This window comes from Montipora foliosa, chromosome 6, assembly GCF_036669935.1.
Source record: "Montipora foliosa isolate CH-2021 chromosome 6, ASM3666993v2, whole genome shotgun sequence".
Lineage (NCBI taxonomy): Eukaryota > Metazoa > Cnidaria > Anthozoa > Scleractinia > Acroporidae > Montipora > Montipora foliosa.
Genome location: NC_090874.1, coordinates 63391205 through 63406204, shown reverse-complemented (window position 1 = coordinate 63406204; position 15000 = coordinate 63391205). Strand labels below are relative to the sequence as shown.

At 40.7% G+C, this 15000-nt stretch overlaps 1 protein-coding gene across 5 annotated transcripts in view; it reads right to left on the bottom strand.

Annotated features, from left to right (window-relative positions):
* Nucleotides 1-33: 33 nt before the first annotated feature.
* The window catches only part of LOC138008104 (pyroglutamylated RF-amide peptide receptor-like), a 65801-nt gene continuing 50834 nt past the window's right edge, over nt 34-15000 (bottom strand). For 3 of the 5 annotated variants that reach the window (XM_068855310.1, XM_068855309.1, XM_068855311.1), the window contains 3 exons: nt 14959-15000; nt 4607-4861; nt 39-3580 (listed from right to left, as the gene is read on the bottom strand). The exon at nt 14959-15000 is cut by the window's right edge and continues 229 nt beyond it. In XM_068855310.1, coding sequence (XP_068711411.1) covers nt 3224-3580; nt 4607-4861; nt 14959-15000 — 654 coding nt within the window. In that variant the 3' untranslated portion in view covers nt 39-3223. Of the gene's footprint in view, nt 3581-4606; nt 4862-14958 lie in introns of all 5 variants that reach the window. The other 2 variants (XM_068855312.1, XM_068855308.1) reach the window with 2 other exon arrangements.

The following is a 15000-nucleotide window of genomic DNA, read 5'->3' as shown; positions in this document are numbered from 1 at the left end:
TTAAATTATTTACAACATATAAATATCTAGATTGTGTTGCAATATTGTCTTATGGTTGACAAAGCATTCGCTTGGAAGGCAGTAACAGACTCCGCATTAACAGCAGCCACTGAAAGACCGTTCCAGAAGGGGATGACAACAGGGAAAAAAGAGAACATATATGCATTAGTGTGGACAAAGATATGTCTGAACTTATGAGGTTGGTTGGAGCGATTGCTTCTATGAGCTAAGGTGACAGATGCTGGAAATGTAAAATGAGTTTGATTTTGCACGGCGTTATACATCATGGTAGCGGCACTTAGACATCGACGGACTTCGCGAGTGTCCCACCTAAGGAAATGCTGCTTAGAAGTTACACTGGAAAACTGTGAATAATCGTAGCAGACAAATGTGATAGCGCAACGTTGGACAGCCGCCAATGCTTTTTTGTGTTGTTTTTCAAATGAATTCCAGGCGGCTGGTGCGTATCCTACATGGAGTCATACGAGACAATTGTAAGCTTGGGTCTTAACATATTGGCTGCTTTCAGAAAAATTGCTACGTAGTAGTCCCAGTATCTTCACGACTTTGTGTTTAACAGATTTTACATTGGAGTCCCATTCTAGGTTATCTTGTATAAAAACATCAAGGTATTTATGACATGAAATTCATTAAAGTGGGCTATTACAAGACCTGTAATTAACTATCTGGAGACTTAAGAGGAGACCTAGTAATTGACATTATATTAGATATAGTTAAATTAAAATTCATTTGCCAAGTAGTGGCCCAGCAGGATAGAGTGTCAAGGTCTTGTTGCAATAAACTGGGATCATAACACTTGAGATTTCGGAATAGAGAACAGAATCATCAGCAAATAACTTAATTTTAGAGTTAAGGTTATGGACAATATCATTGATGTAGACTAGGAACAAGAGGGGACCTAGGACTGTGCACTGACACACTGATTGCGGTCCAAAAGGAAGTTCTCAATCCAAAAAAGACTATTACCAGTGATGCCATAGTAATTAAGCTTAAAGTGCACATGACTAGAAATTTTCACCAGCATTTTTTAATTTTAAAATCTAAAATGTAATGGTCTAAGAAACATTTCTGTACAAAAACAATTTAATTTCTGTTCGGAGAACATATCTAAAATGCGAAGAAACCTCGCGTATTTTTGAGAAAAATATGAGACAAGGGCCTGGGATCGAGTTGTGGATTTTGACGTCATCGGTTGTGTGACTTGTGCGAGGATTCAGTGCGGTTGTGAATGTATTTTACACCTAAATTTACGATTTAAAGCGGCAAAAGCGCACACAGCAATATAGAGTATTCCCTGATTTTCTCTACTGGCAGTTGTAGTTAAGTTATTTAACGAAGAGTAACAATTTGGTATGAAATCCACATCGGGCGAAATCTTGCGGTGTGTTCACACTTAAGCTTGAGCCCGTCAATTGCATTTTCCCTTCACTTGTATTTTCAGATCTCAGTATCCAGATTACAGCTCTCCTCTTCTGTGGGCTTAAGGATCTCTCTGAGGACCTGAGTTAATTATCCATTTGCGTACATTTCATTATTAAAAGACGCTAGGTGAATTTTATTTGGAAGGGCGCGTTTTATCGGAATTCGAACGTTCGATGACCAGATGCTTTTCGCATGTTCTAAAATCAAAACCGTGAGGTCTTCCGGATTTTTACAAGGTTGAAGATAACCTAGAAATAACTCTTTTAACAAGTTATCAGTTCCTTTAACGTTCTTGGTTTTGAAAATGCAGCATTCTGAATTTCCTTATTGTCACTTGCGTGACACAAAACAATAAAATATGTTTTGATTGGAAATATAATATGTCTTTCTTTATGATTCTCCGCAGTTTGAACGTTTCAAGTATATTAGGTGTTTCAAACTCATGTGTACTGTCTCGCAAGTGAAAGTAAGCACACTTGCTTAGGTTGTTTATGCATTCGTCTTCTACAACATTTAACGTTTGTAGGGCTTCGAGTTTATTTTTATGGCGTGACAGTGAAAAGGATCTGTAGGCAGGCTTGGGACTTGGATTGTCAGTCGATTTAAATTCACTAAACGCGCTCAGTGCATTTCAATTGATATCCGAAAAACATTGAGGAAGTCGTTATTCATTGTCATTGTAGTCATTGTAGAAGTGGAACCATGTGATTTGGAACGATATGGCATAGAACGAAGTGGTCGATCGAGAGCATCGGCTCACCCGTGCGAGCATATCAATTCACACTGCACCTTGCTTTCCCACTCGATCTGTTGCAATCACTGCCTGATCTTTCTTTCTTCTTACTAGGTCTATGGTTGAGAAAGTTCGTTTCTTAAATCTTCAAACCCCTGACATATCAGCTAGTTCGACCGTTTTTGCAAAACACAGCACCGGATCGAAGTCTTCGTAGGTTTGCCGGGTGGGTTTGAAACCGGGCCGGTGTTTTTGGACAAATTTCGTCCATTTCTTTCTTCAAGCCTCCTTTGTAGGAAGAAGATGAATTGATATACCTGGGGTCAAGCTGGGATTGTTGCAGCTGACTAGCCCAGGGCCGCTACGCACGCAATATTTTCCGCAGACTCTCCAATCTTGTTGTTAGTTCCCGCTGCAATCTAACACAACTGATGACGTCATGAAGACCTTTTTGGTCCTGTGGGAAATGTCGCAATTTTTTGGCCAAAATGCCGAAGTTCGTGCTGTGAAAAAACTCACTTCGGACATTTGTAGAAAGTTTCTAATAACGAAATCCCATCAAGCAAAGCCTGAGTTTTAAGGATATGAAATAAAAGCTGGTGGTGAAATTTCGAGTCATGTATGTGCACTTTGAGTAGGAGTCTCTGGTGGGAAACTGAGTCAAAGGCTTGTGAAAAGTCAATTACGAGTACATCTGTCCTGATACGCTTGTCCAGCAAGGATAAACAATCGTCACAGTGTTGTGATATTACTAAGTTAACGTATTCATAAACAGGGCAAACAGGAAATTTTAATAAATCCGTTGCCGTGGTCGTTGGTCCATGACACCTGCTATGATAGATGACGAAACAAAACGACCAGTCTGGACTTTTCTCTAGGTATCCTCGAAACTTCTAAAGTTCCACCCAATATACCCATGCTCATTCCAGCACAAAATTGTTTCGTTTCCGTTCGTTTAGGATGGGGCCTTTTGGGAGCGAGGTTGTAAATTGCTCTGGTCACATTTTTGTCAAATTTCTGGCGATGGTGTCAATTTTACCAATTCTGTTACAAGGGGGTTTCCTCTTTTTCCGGAATTGGCTGTACGCTCTTGCTGAGATCGATATCTTCAATTTTCCGCTCTTCCCTAATGGGGTGTATCTTAGGGCGACATCTACAGCACATCATGTACTTGATCTTTTGGATGAACTGTTGATTGATCAAGGCATACACAATTGGGTTGACAGCAGAATTAAACATGACCACTGTAGATTGCGTGACATATGCAACATCACCAGGGCCGAACGCGGGCGAAAAGATAGCCACCAAATAGGTAATAGCTCCAGATATCCAACACACCGCGAATATGACACTAACTGTGACGACCATGAGGGTGACTCGCTTCCGTACTTTCAACACTCCCTGCTGATCAAAATAGGTTTTTGAAAACATATTTAAATCTATCCGATCATAAATGGAGACTCGAGGACTATTTTCCTTTCTTCTCTTCATTCCCTAGGCAGGCTTTGGACCTACTCATTGAGCTATTACATTGTATGGCTCGCTGGTCTGCTGGACATACAAATTCAATGGAATAAAATTAGAGCCCAGCAAATTGTAGCCCATCATCTTTCCCCACGGGCGCATTATACTTGAAACCTATAGTTGCTTAAGACACTTATTTTCTACTCCTCTTACGATATTTATGTGTTAAATGTAAATTTACGTTGACGTCTTAGCCTCCGTTGTTTTTTCAGTTTACGTCAACCTTTAGCAAGTCGGATTGACCTCTTTACTGGCGCGATGTTTCGCCACTGCTCAGTATGCCCGTGACGCTTAGCTTTTCATCATTACGGTACCTACAAACTTGAGGGATAATTACAGTGAATTTAACGATCTCGTTAGCATATTGTGTTTCAACGGCATTTTATTCTTTTGCATTTTGGTTCGTTTATCGAGTAGCTATATCACGTTAAGTTATCATTTGAAATCTTCTTTAATTACTTCATAACATGTGTATATATATTCTGTGAATTCGTTAGAACTCCAAATAAAGCTGATGAAGACTGGTATTGGCCAGCCGCAATATCGTTAAAAAATACATTTCCGCGTTGTATTATCAGTCGTGCGGCAATAGTTTACTTGACTTTCATAAATATATAATAACCAAAATTAATCCTAACCTGACCTGTGGTGTTTAAAAGATGAACAAGCAGGAACAAAATCTCTACGGCCAAGTTTTCTAAAATAATGACGAGTAAGAAGTAACAGGTTCGAATTCTGTGCGTTTTTGAATCAATCACTTTTTTGTCACGCAGTCGGGAGAAACGGCCAATTGACTCCTTCGGTAGTTTCTCTCGACTGCTTGACGAAACGCATTGGACTCAAACGGCGCATTGCTTGACTGACTCTGCTGGAAGTGTGACACTTCTCTTCCTAATCTAACCTTACCTGCTGCCGATTGTCGAAGGCTCTGTGCTCTGGGCGGTGAAACCACAAAGTGTAAACGACTCTAAAGTAAAGAACGGCCATTATCACAACCGGAAAAAACGCCAATAGCAGACACCAAAGCATAGTATAGGTTTTGCCCATCCATTTTTCGGGGTATCCTCTGATACAGAAAGTTGCTTTTGGATCAAAATTCTTGACTATAAAACCTGGCAAACACATCACCACTCCAAAAATCCAGGAACATGGAATAAGCACCTGAAATAACAGAAGGGAGAGCAGAGATTATTCCACTCTCAGAGAGGATGATGAATGATGAGCTGCCTGCTCATTGTGTGAGTGAACCAATGCGTGCATGCACAAGAAGAGAGACATCACATCCCCATGCCCCATGAAAGTTTTTTGAATCTATTTTAAGCTCCGAGCCATGCTGTGAAAGTTATTTTGGCCTCGTGCCCTTGGTCGCGCAGCCAATGATAACCAATCAGGTGTCTTCCTTAAAATAGTCGCGCACTGGCTAAATTTAGATTGAAAATAAGGTGTGTTCTCTCCCATAATCCGGCTCTCTTGAGGCATGAACCTATAATAGAAAGACCATTCACATTAACGGCGACTACACTGGTCAGGGTGTGGAAAACGAGGAGAGCTGACCAGATGCAGGGTGGTCGGTAAAGTGGAGCGTGTCAAGCATCAGGTACGCCTCAAGACGGCCTCACGATAACGCAATGAGTTAACGTAGTGATGAAAACTGAGACCGAGCTAATTAAGTATGCGTACCCTAATTTGTCTCTTCTCTGCGTACCCTCGTTTGTCTCTAACCACGCTATTGGCCATTGTTTGTTAACTTGGCTTGAAGAATACCGATTGGTGTTAGTGAACATTTTGAATACCTTATGTTTTCTTTTTTAATTGTATTTATTGTAATAATAGATAGTTATTTATATATATTTTAAAGAGAAATTACGTAATTCAGCCAGTCGGCTGCAAACAATTTTTAATAAACTACTACTACTACCACTACTACTACTACTACTGCTACTACTACTACTACTACTACTACTACTACTACTACTACTACTACTACTACTACTACTACTACTACTACTACTACTACTACTACTACTATTACTACTGCTGCTGCTGCTGCTGCTACTACTACTACTACTTACAAAAGTAAAGCTTGCGTTGTGATTGGTCAATTACCCATTTACTATTTGTCCATATGGTAAATGGTTATGACGAAAAAAAAAAAAAGAGTTAAAAATATTATATTTAAGCCTGTTTAAGCCTGTTAGCCGGTGTTTTAATGATCCAAACTCTTTAATGATAGATGACTTCCTTTTAGAATACAATTCCTGTTAGAGACGATTTCCTAAGATTTTCGAGATATAATTCCGCCAATACACAAAATATAATACCGCCAAAAACTCGATAAGATCTAATTCCTCTCACATGTCAATCAAACTAAAGCTCGTGTAACACTAGTTTCCAGTTTTCAACACACTCCCCCCTGATTGACGTCGAAGTCAATCAAGAAAGTTTAAACAAATCAGACTGATTTAACGCAAAACCGAATTTAGCTCTTTAGCTTCAGTGTCAAACGCTCAAGATACGGTCAGACAGTTCATGGAGCAGTGATCACTGTAGGGATGTCTTCATCTTTAACTATCTAAATGTTCATTCCACTGTCAAACTGTCCTGTTCTCGCATTAGTTACGTGTTCGTCACACACGTTGATTTCAAGAGGATAGAGTTTTTGAATTGGACGTTTTAAGCGAGTCTTGCGGAGAGAATTATCTACTGTTACCACTTCTGTTGCGCGCACAACGTTGTCTTGTCCCTGTAACAGTTTCTCTACTTTCCCCATTCTCCACTGTTGTCTGGATGTCTTGTCAGCATAGATGTGCACAACGTCTCCTACTTGAATTGTTCTTCTTGGTTCACCTCCCTTGAGTTTTTGGTACTCGCGGATACCTGTAAGATATTCTTTCTTCCATCGATTTCTGAAATGGGTGAGAGGACCGTCTAAATATCTCTCTCGTCTAGGCAAAGTGTTTACAGCTACTGTGATGGCAGGAGATTGATCTAGAAGTCGACGACCAATTACAAGATGAGAAGGCGAGAGTGGAGTTTCTGTTAGCTCATCGTAGACATAGGTCAATGGCCTAGAATTCAAAACGCCTTCAGTTTCGATCAACACCGACTCTAACTCTTCATAACTCAACTTCGCATTTCCGAGCACTTTCTTGAAACACCTTTTCACAAGTTTCACACAGATTTCGAAGAATCCGCCCCACCAGCTGGCTGTGGGTACATTGAATTTCCAGTCAATGTTCCGATCAAGAGCAAACTTCTTAACCTTTGCATCTCGGAAAGTTTTTTCCGTTGTCTGAAATGAACAGGGTCGGAAGTCCTCTTCTACCGAAGAATCGCTTCAGCACTCTTAAAAACGAATTGGCGGAGAGGTCTGGCGTAAGTTCAAGGTGCAAAGCTCTTGTACTAGCACATATAAACAGAGCAATGTAACACTTGTGCATTTCTCCCTAGGATAAGTATATATTCTTCACGTACAAGGGTCCGGCAAAGTCCACACCTACTTTAGAGAAAGCCAATTCCTCTGAAACTCGGAATGCAGGTAGTGGTGGAGTAGGTGGAGAGCTGTAGGCTCTTCCTTGTAATTTTTTGCACGTAACACACTAGGAAAGTACATCCTTAACAGCTTGCCTTCCTTTGATTATCCAGAATTGTGATCGGATTTCAGTAAGAGTTTCTCCAACTCCATTGTGATTCACGTTTTCGTGGGACTGCATGATCACGAGCTTAGTGAAATGCTGCTTTCTAGATAACAGAATGGGATGTTTTGTTGAGTATGGAAGTGAAGACTTCTGGATTCGTCCCTTACATCGCAGAAGTCCGTTGGCATCCTTAAAGACTCCTAACTGTTCCCAAGTCTAACTTGATTTCTCCTTTTCTTCAAGTTTGGCTTGAACGTCTTTGTACCAGAGATTAGTAGCAATATTCTGATCCTCCATACTGATGTCAGTTATTTCTATCTTCCTCTTGAGCTTCTGGATGAATTTCAGCACAAGAGCGGTTACTCTGACAAGATTACTGAGACTACTAAATCTTTCTGGACAGATGACATCTGAAATGTTCTGAAAGCACTGCACGGATACTGTCATAACATTTGAAATTTCAGGTTCTGGGAATGTACTCTCACCGATTGGATTATCAGGTAGGTTTGGCCACTGAACTTCTCCTTCTTTCAGAAATGGAGCTCCCTTCCACCATAGATCACTGTGCGAGAACAGAACGCTTTGACACTCGCGACGCTATGTCAGCAGGATTAGACTCAGACGGGCAATATCTCCAGTGATCCTTACTCCACAGACTTCGAATCTTCTGAACTCGATTCTGAACAAACAGCTTGAATTGTTTAAACTCTCTATTGATCCACCAGCACACGATCTGTGAGTCAGTCCAATTGAAAACAGCGTCTATCTTCATAGTGCAGGTCAATGCCTCATGCACGGCTGTTATCAAATTCGCAAGTGTCAAGGCGGCCATTAACTCCAGTCGAGGGATTGATTCACCGATCAAGGGAGCAACTCCGCTAGAAGGCAAACAGAACTGGTTCCAGAGGTTGTCAACCTGTTGTAGACATTTGCTCCATACGCAGACTTGCTAGCATCTGCGAACCCATGCAGTTGAATAGACGTGACGTCTTCGACTTGAACATCACCCAGGATGCAACGAGGCACTACCACATGTTTTGTAGTAACTCCTTCCAGCGCGACGGGAGACCTTCCGGCAAAGCTTCATCCCAACCAAGTTTTAAATGACAAATTTCTTGGAACATGCACTTTAAGGGTATGATAACTGGTGACAGCAAGCCTGATGGATCATAGAATCGAGCAGTACTGCTCAATAATGTCCGTTTAGTGAAAGTTCCCTCTAAGGCTTGTCTAGAAAAGGTAGCAAGATCAAACTCGAAATTATCTTCCATCCGATCCCATTGAACTCCCATTACTTTGACAACGGTTTCTTCGCTCACATTGTTGTTTGAATTTGACACTGTCCAATCTTCTTCCTCAATGTTCCGCTCGGTCAATGTAGGAGTAGCCTTACAAGACAGCTCCGGTTCCCAAGACAAAGATTCTTCTGCTCTTTTGATCATTTCAGTTAACTCTTCACTGTTCGATGCCCACTTTCTCATATTAAAACCTCCTTCTCTAAACCGCAACTTCAACTTGTGGTAAAGTTCAAAACACTTCGTTACCGAGTTCTCTCCAGATGCAAAGTCATCAACATACAAAGCTCTCACAACAGCAGCCACAAATTCAGGGTCAATGTTCTCATACCTTGTTAAGTGGTTCCTCAATGTTACATTCAAAATAAATGGAGAGCAAACTAAACCAAAAACAAGACGAGTGAATCTCAGTGTGATCACTTCTGGATTCGGGGAGTTGATGTCATCTACCCATAGGAACCTTATCAAGTTTCTCTCTGCTGGATTGACTTCAATGTTCAAGAATGCTTTTTCTAAATCACCAATCAAAACCACTTTATGGAGGCGAAATCTCAGCAAGACATCAAAGATCAATGGAGTTAAGGCTGGACCTGGTAGGAGACAGTCATTCAAACTTGGTTCATTACGGGATTTAGCACTGGCGTCATAAACCACACGTAGTTTAGTAGTGATTCTGTCTTCTTTCAATACTTCTTTATGAGGAATGTAATGTACAGTTCCAGGAAGGGTATCTAAATCATGACTCTTATCAATCAATTCAACAACACCAGCATTTAATTGTTCCTTGATGACACTGTCATATTGTTGGAGCAATTCTGGCTTGGACCTTAATCTTTGCAATGAAGAAACAAGGCGATTCTGTGCCAACAAGTAATTGTCTGCAATAATCGGGTGTTCAGTCTTGAGGGGAAGAGACACTTCATAACGGATTCCATTGAACTTCACTTTGGTAAGATAGTCTTCAAGAAAATCTCCCTCTCTATCCTTTACTCCAAGAGTGTCATAGTCCCAAAACTTACTTAGCTCCTCTTTCAGTAAGAAATCATCTGAAACTAAGTTCTCTTCAATGACTTGACATTCAGTTTTCATGGGACACGTTAACAATTGATAACTGTGTATTCGCACTTGCCGCATTCACAGGACCACTCAATACATATCCTAATCTTGTACGAATTACCACTGGTCCATGTAGCTCCCCCCTTACCACGTGATTCTGAACAGACCAGTAATGATTTGCTCCAATCATAACATCAATTTCTAGATCCTCATCACCTCGTGAGTGATCAGCCAGAGGTAAGCCTTGCAGATGTGGGTAACACTGTTGTGCAATTTCAATGGTCTGGTTTGTGATGGGACCACATATCAACTCAACTTCATAAGCATTAATGAACACTGTCAAATTGTCTTGTCTTGTCTACATTGTTTCAATGAGGGTTCATTGTTTCCAAAAGTTTGTATTAGAACTGTATCGCTTCCAATTGGTGGTAAGCTCAATTTGCTCCTTAACCGTGAGCTTATATAAGACTTTTGGGAACATGAATCAAAAAGGGTTCTCACATTGCAAGAGTTTCCTCCATGAGGACTTCTGACGTTAGCTATGGCCGTTTGTAACAAGATGCACTTGTTATTAACGTCTGGAGTACAACACAAGTTTGTACTCACAGTTTGTTCTTGATTGCTGTCTCTAGCCCTTCTGGTCGTGATTGGATAATCTGGATAGTGTTGAACGCTGCACAAAGCCACGTGATGTTTCCCACTACAACGATGACACCTTGCTTGACAATCTCGACTCACATGACCGCTCCTCAGACAACCAAAACCTTTTTCCTTTTGACGTAGAATTTTCTTTCTAGATTCTGGATCGGTAACGACAGAACATTTGATAGTTGGATGAGGTCCATTGCAGAAAGTGCACCATTTATCCTTAGATAGCGGCAGTCTCTCATTGTTTGCAACCAGGGTTGACGATGTGGGGGGTCTTTTGTTTTGACCTGTGCGAATTCCAAAACCAAACTCTCGTTTTTCTTTAAGTTTGTTTGCTCTGTTACCGTTCCCAAAGCACATCTTTCTCGAATTTGCAATTCTTCTGTGAAAGACTTGATGATTGTATCAAGGTCCCAATCTTCTGATGTGCCGCGACTCAGCATGAGGCGTAACTCTTGTGGGATCTTTCCCATAATTACAGGTGTCAAAAATATTCCGTATGTCTCAGTCGAAATACCGATTCCTTTTAGACTTCTAACTGCCGCCTCCGTTCCATCCAAAAGCTGGCACAATTGCTTTAAGTCGCTCCCGTCGCTTACTTTTGGAAGCTGCATGAGCAATTCGATGTGTTTCGAAATAATGACTTGTTTATTTCCGAAGCGCTTGTCTAGAAGTTGGACCGCGTGGTCGTAATTCGAGCTTGTCAATGCTAAACCAGAAATTGTCTGGGCTGCAGAACCTTCAAGGAGCGACTTGAGATACTGGAATCTTTCCACGTCGCTTAAGGTGGTGTTTTTGTGAATGGCCGATTCAAACGATTCCTGAAAATTTTCTCAATTCCAGTTTGGGCAACTTTGCGTCGGTCGGAATTGTTGACGCGTTTGATTGTGTTCCCGCCTGAATACTCCAGTTAGAGTTTTGCGAGCCCAATGTCGTTCCTTGTATATCCTGACCCTTTCCAGTATTTTCCTCAGCCTCTATTGCTGTTTCTAGGTCGACTATGCAGGCTTGAATAGCGCTGGCGAAGTCACAGCTATTGCTCACGTCTTCTTCTATTTTCGTTTCGTCTACCAAATCGATAATTTTACTGTCCAATATTTTGAGCTCCGACAATTTATCCAGCAGGGTACATCGCAAGGATTTGAGCTTCTTCAAAACGGTAGGATCTCCCCGTTTATCAATTTGTTCCTGTGCCGCGAGGATTGTTTTCCTAAAAAATGCGCGATGACTTTCGCGGACCATGGATTTCTTCTTCAGTCGTTTCTTGGGTTCCGACGACATGTTTACACGAGGTTAATTCATTTTTTCACTCTTTCAATCCTTCAATCCCGGGTGTCGGCACCAAATGTTTTAATGATCCAAACTCTTTAATGATAGATGACTTCCTTTTAGAATACAATTCCTGGTAGAGACGATTTCTTAAGATTTCCGAGATATAATTCCGCCAATACACAAAATATAATACCGCCAAAAACTCGATAAGATCTAATTCCTCTCACATGTCAATCAAACTAAAGCTCCTGTAACACTAGTTTCCAGTTTTCAACAGCGGGTATTTTAGTCGAACCACGGGCAAAGCGATTTGAAAGCCTAAGTAAAAACTTAGCTCGACCAGTTAATGAACGAGAGGCATTCAATGAGGACAAAGGATGTCAAAAATTGTCACAAGATGATTTGGTTATGTTATGAAACAAATAGTAAACGGTTCAGCGTGTACTATCGAGTTTTATAAAATAATTAGTACGCGCACTCTCATTGGTCAATAGCTGTGTTTAGATGAGAGTATGTAAACACAGCTGTAACGTCACACGAATTTTGATTGGTTTTGTATTGTCAGACGCTCGTTTTGATTGTGGTAGGAAATATGAGCGTGTATAAAGAAAGTCTGTTTCAATCAAGAAGCAAAAAAACAGCATTTTCCTTGAAAATTATTTATAAAAGCAAAAGAGGACTTTTTCCGTGTTTACATGCACAGCATCATCTAAACACTCGGGGGAGTTGGGAGAGTTAGAGACAGTTCTTTCTCAAATTCTCCCAACTCCCTCGAGTGTTTAGATGAGGCCATGTAAATACGGAAAAAGTCCTCTATTGCTTGAATATATTAAAAGAAAATAAATAAAATTTGATGATGACGTCATCTATGCGTTTGTCCTGTCCTATAGTTCATGGGTGAGAACCAATCAAAATGCGTACATTATTGAGCTGATTACATAATAATAGTTCATTATCCTTCTGCGTGTTTATTTTAAAGACATATGGGTTATTGTCCAAGCGTGAGGTCAAGATGGCTGGATATTGGCCAAGTTCCAATTTTGCGTGTTTATGGACCGAGACGAAGCCGAGGTCCATAAACACGCAAAAAAAGAACGAGGCCAATAACAGTCTTATTATATGACTAGCTCCGTGAGCGGGGAAGATGAACCAAATCCCGCGCTGTGATTGGCTACCCGAGCGGGCAAGATGGAGCTATCTTGCCCGCTCGGGATTTCTCGCTTGGTCCCGCAAGATCATAGATCACATTTTTTGCTACTTTATCCCATATAATAAATCCTTTATTGACCAAGCTTGTTCGATCAAAATGGCTGGATATTGGCCTCGTTCTTTTTTGAGCGTTTATGGACCTCGACTTCGTCTCGGTCCATAAACACGCAAAAAAGAACTTGGCCAGTATCCAGCCATCTTGACCTCACACTTGGTCAATAACCCATATATCTTGACCGAACAAGTTTGGTCAATAAAGGATTTATTATATGGGATAAAACACCAAAAACTTGATCTTTGATCTTGCGGGACCAAGCGAGAAATCCCGAGCGGGCAAGATAGCTCCATCTTGCCCGCTCGGGTAGCTAATCACAGAGCGGGATTTGGTTCATCTTGCCCGCTCACGGAACTAGTCCTCTCATAAGACACCTTATCGGTCTCTTCGTGTGAAAGTGGACCGCGCAGTCATGGTAACAACATAACCTTCGCAGCGCTTGCGCGATGTAAAAATAGATTTCAAATAATTATCATGTGGCTCAGGGATTCGCTCTCTTACCTAGTATTACGTAAAGTCGCTCTTAGGCATGTCCTGAGTGCAATTATTCAAGTTTATGATAATAGAATAACTGGGCTTACTGAAAACGTTTCGAAGACAAGTTTGGGTCTTTTCCTTTCAGCCAATCCAAAAATGAATTTTTGATCCGATATTTGCCAGAATTCGCGGCCGAAAGAAACGCGAAATCCGAGATTCGATCAGTACCCATGGAGTCCTTTCGTGAATACGTCAATTATCGCGGAATCTTAAGAAATTCGGTCATGTTAAAACTCAGATCGTGAGGATTGCAAATTGTGCAGATTGAGTACTTTTTCATTCGGTAACCAGAAAGAGGTGTTCTACATCGACATGCGATGTCCCTTTATTTGTAAAAATATACCCAAACGATGCACTTTGCAACACGCACAGGAGACCCTTGATGTTTCGTTTTGTAATTACCTAAGAACGCAGATCGTACAGATTGCAGATTGTGCAGGTTATGCGGATGAAGTACTTTATTACTTGCTTCTTTTTCAAACAAGAACGCCTCTAAGGTGGACAAACACTGTTAATGCATGCACCCTTTGTCAATGTTTTAGCTTCTAACGCGAGGTATCCTGAGAGGTAAGTCTCCTTCGAATACACAGATCAATGGTTACTCCAACAAGCATCCCAAAATTCGACAGCACAGAAAATTCGTACTTCAATCCAAAGGTAGCCAGAGTTCTTTACTTTAGGGAATTACAAAACGAAACATCAAGCGTCTCCTGTGTGTGTTGCAAAGTGCATTGTTTGGGTTTATATTTACAAATAAAGGGACGTCACATGTCGATGTAGAGCACCTCTTTCTGGTTACCGAATGAAAAAGTACTCAATCTGCGCAGTCTGCATAATCTGCAATCTGCACGACCTGCCTTTTAAAATGACTGTAAGAAATTGCTCAAACGTTGTAGCTTATAAGTTAACAATATTAAACAAACCAGTTTGACGGACAAAGCTGCCCGAAGTAGTGGATAAATGTGAACTCGAATTGAATAAGCTGCTTATTTTAGGGGTTTTGTTTACAGCAAATTACACTTTAAACATTGTTATTGGAACTTTTTTGCAATGTTTAACTACAAATGATAAATAAAGAAGTAATTCACAGTATCTGGAACGTTTATCCACATGTTTACTCTTTTTTCTTTCGCCGAAAAGCAAAGAGTCGAAAAGTTTGCTTAAGGTGAAAATACTGCTGATTCAACTGATGAATTTAGGATCCTTTGTGAATGGAAACGCGTAGATCGCAAATCCGTAAATCTGGATTTGGATTCTTTGGATTTCAAATCTAGTGAATCTTTATTCAAAAAGGATTCACCAGATCAGAAATCCGGATTTGGATTTGCCGAAAGGAGCACGTAGTCTGTTTTAAGATCGAAAATGCGTTTTTGGATTCACCGAAAGGTACACACCCAAAATATTGCTCTGACACGTGGAAAGTTGAAAAAAGTGTATCAAGAAAGTTTCCAACAGTACTTGAAACGTAAAATAGTGCCCCAAATTCTAAAAAGTACCCAGAACACAATTGAGACATGCCTAGTCGCTCTTCATATCTGCTCATATTACCTTTAGCTTGCGTGTCGTAAGCCTTCCTTTGGTTCCAAATGG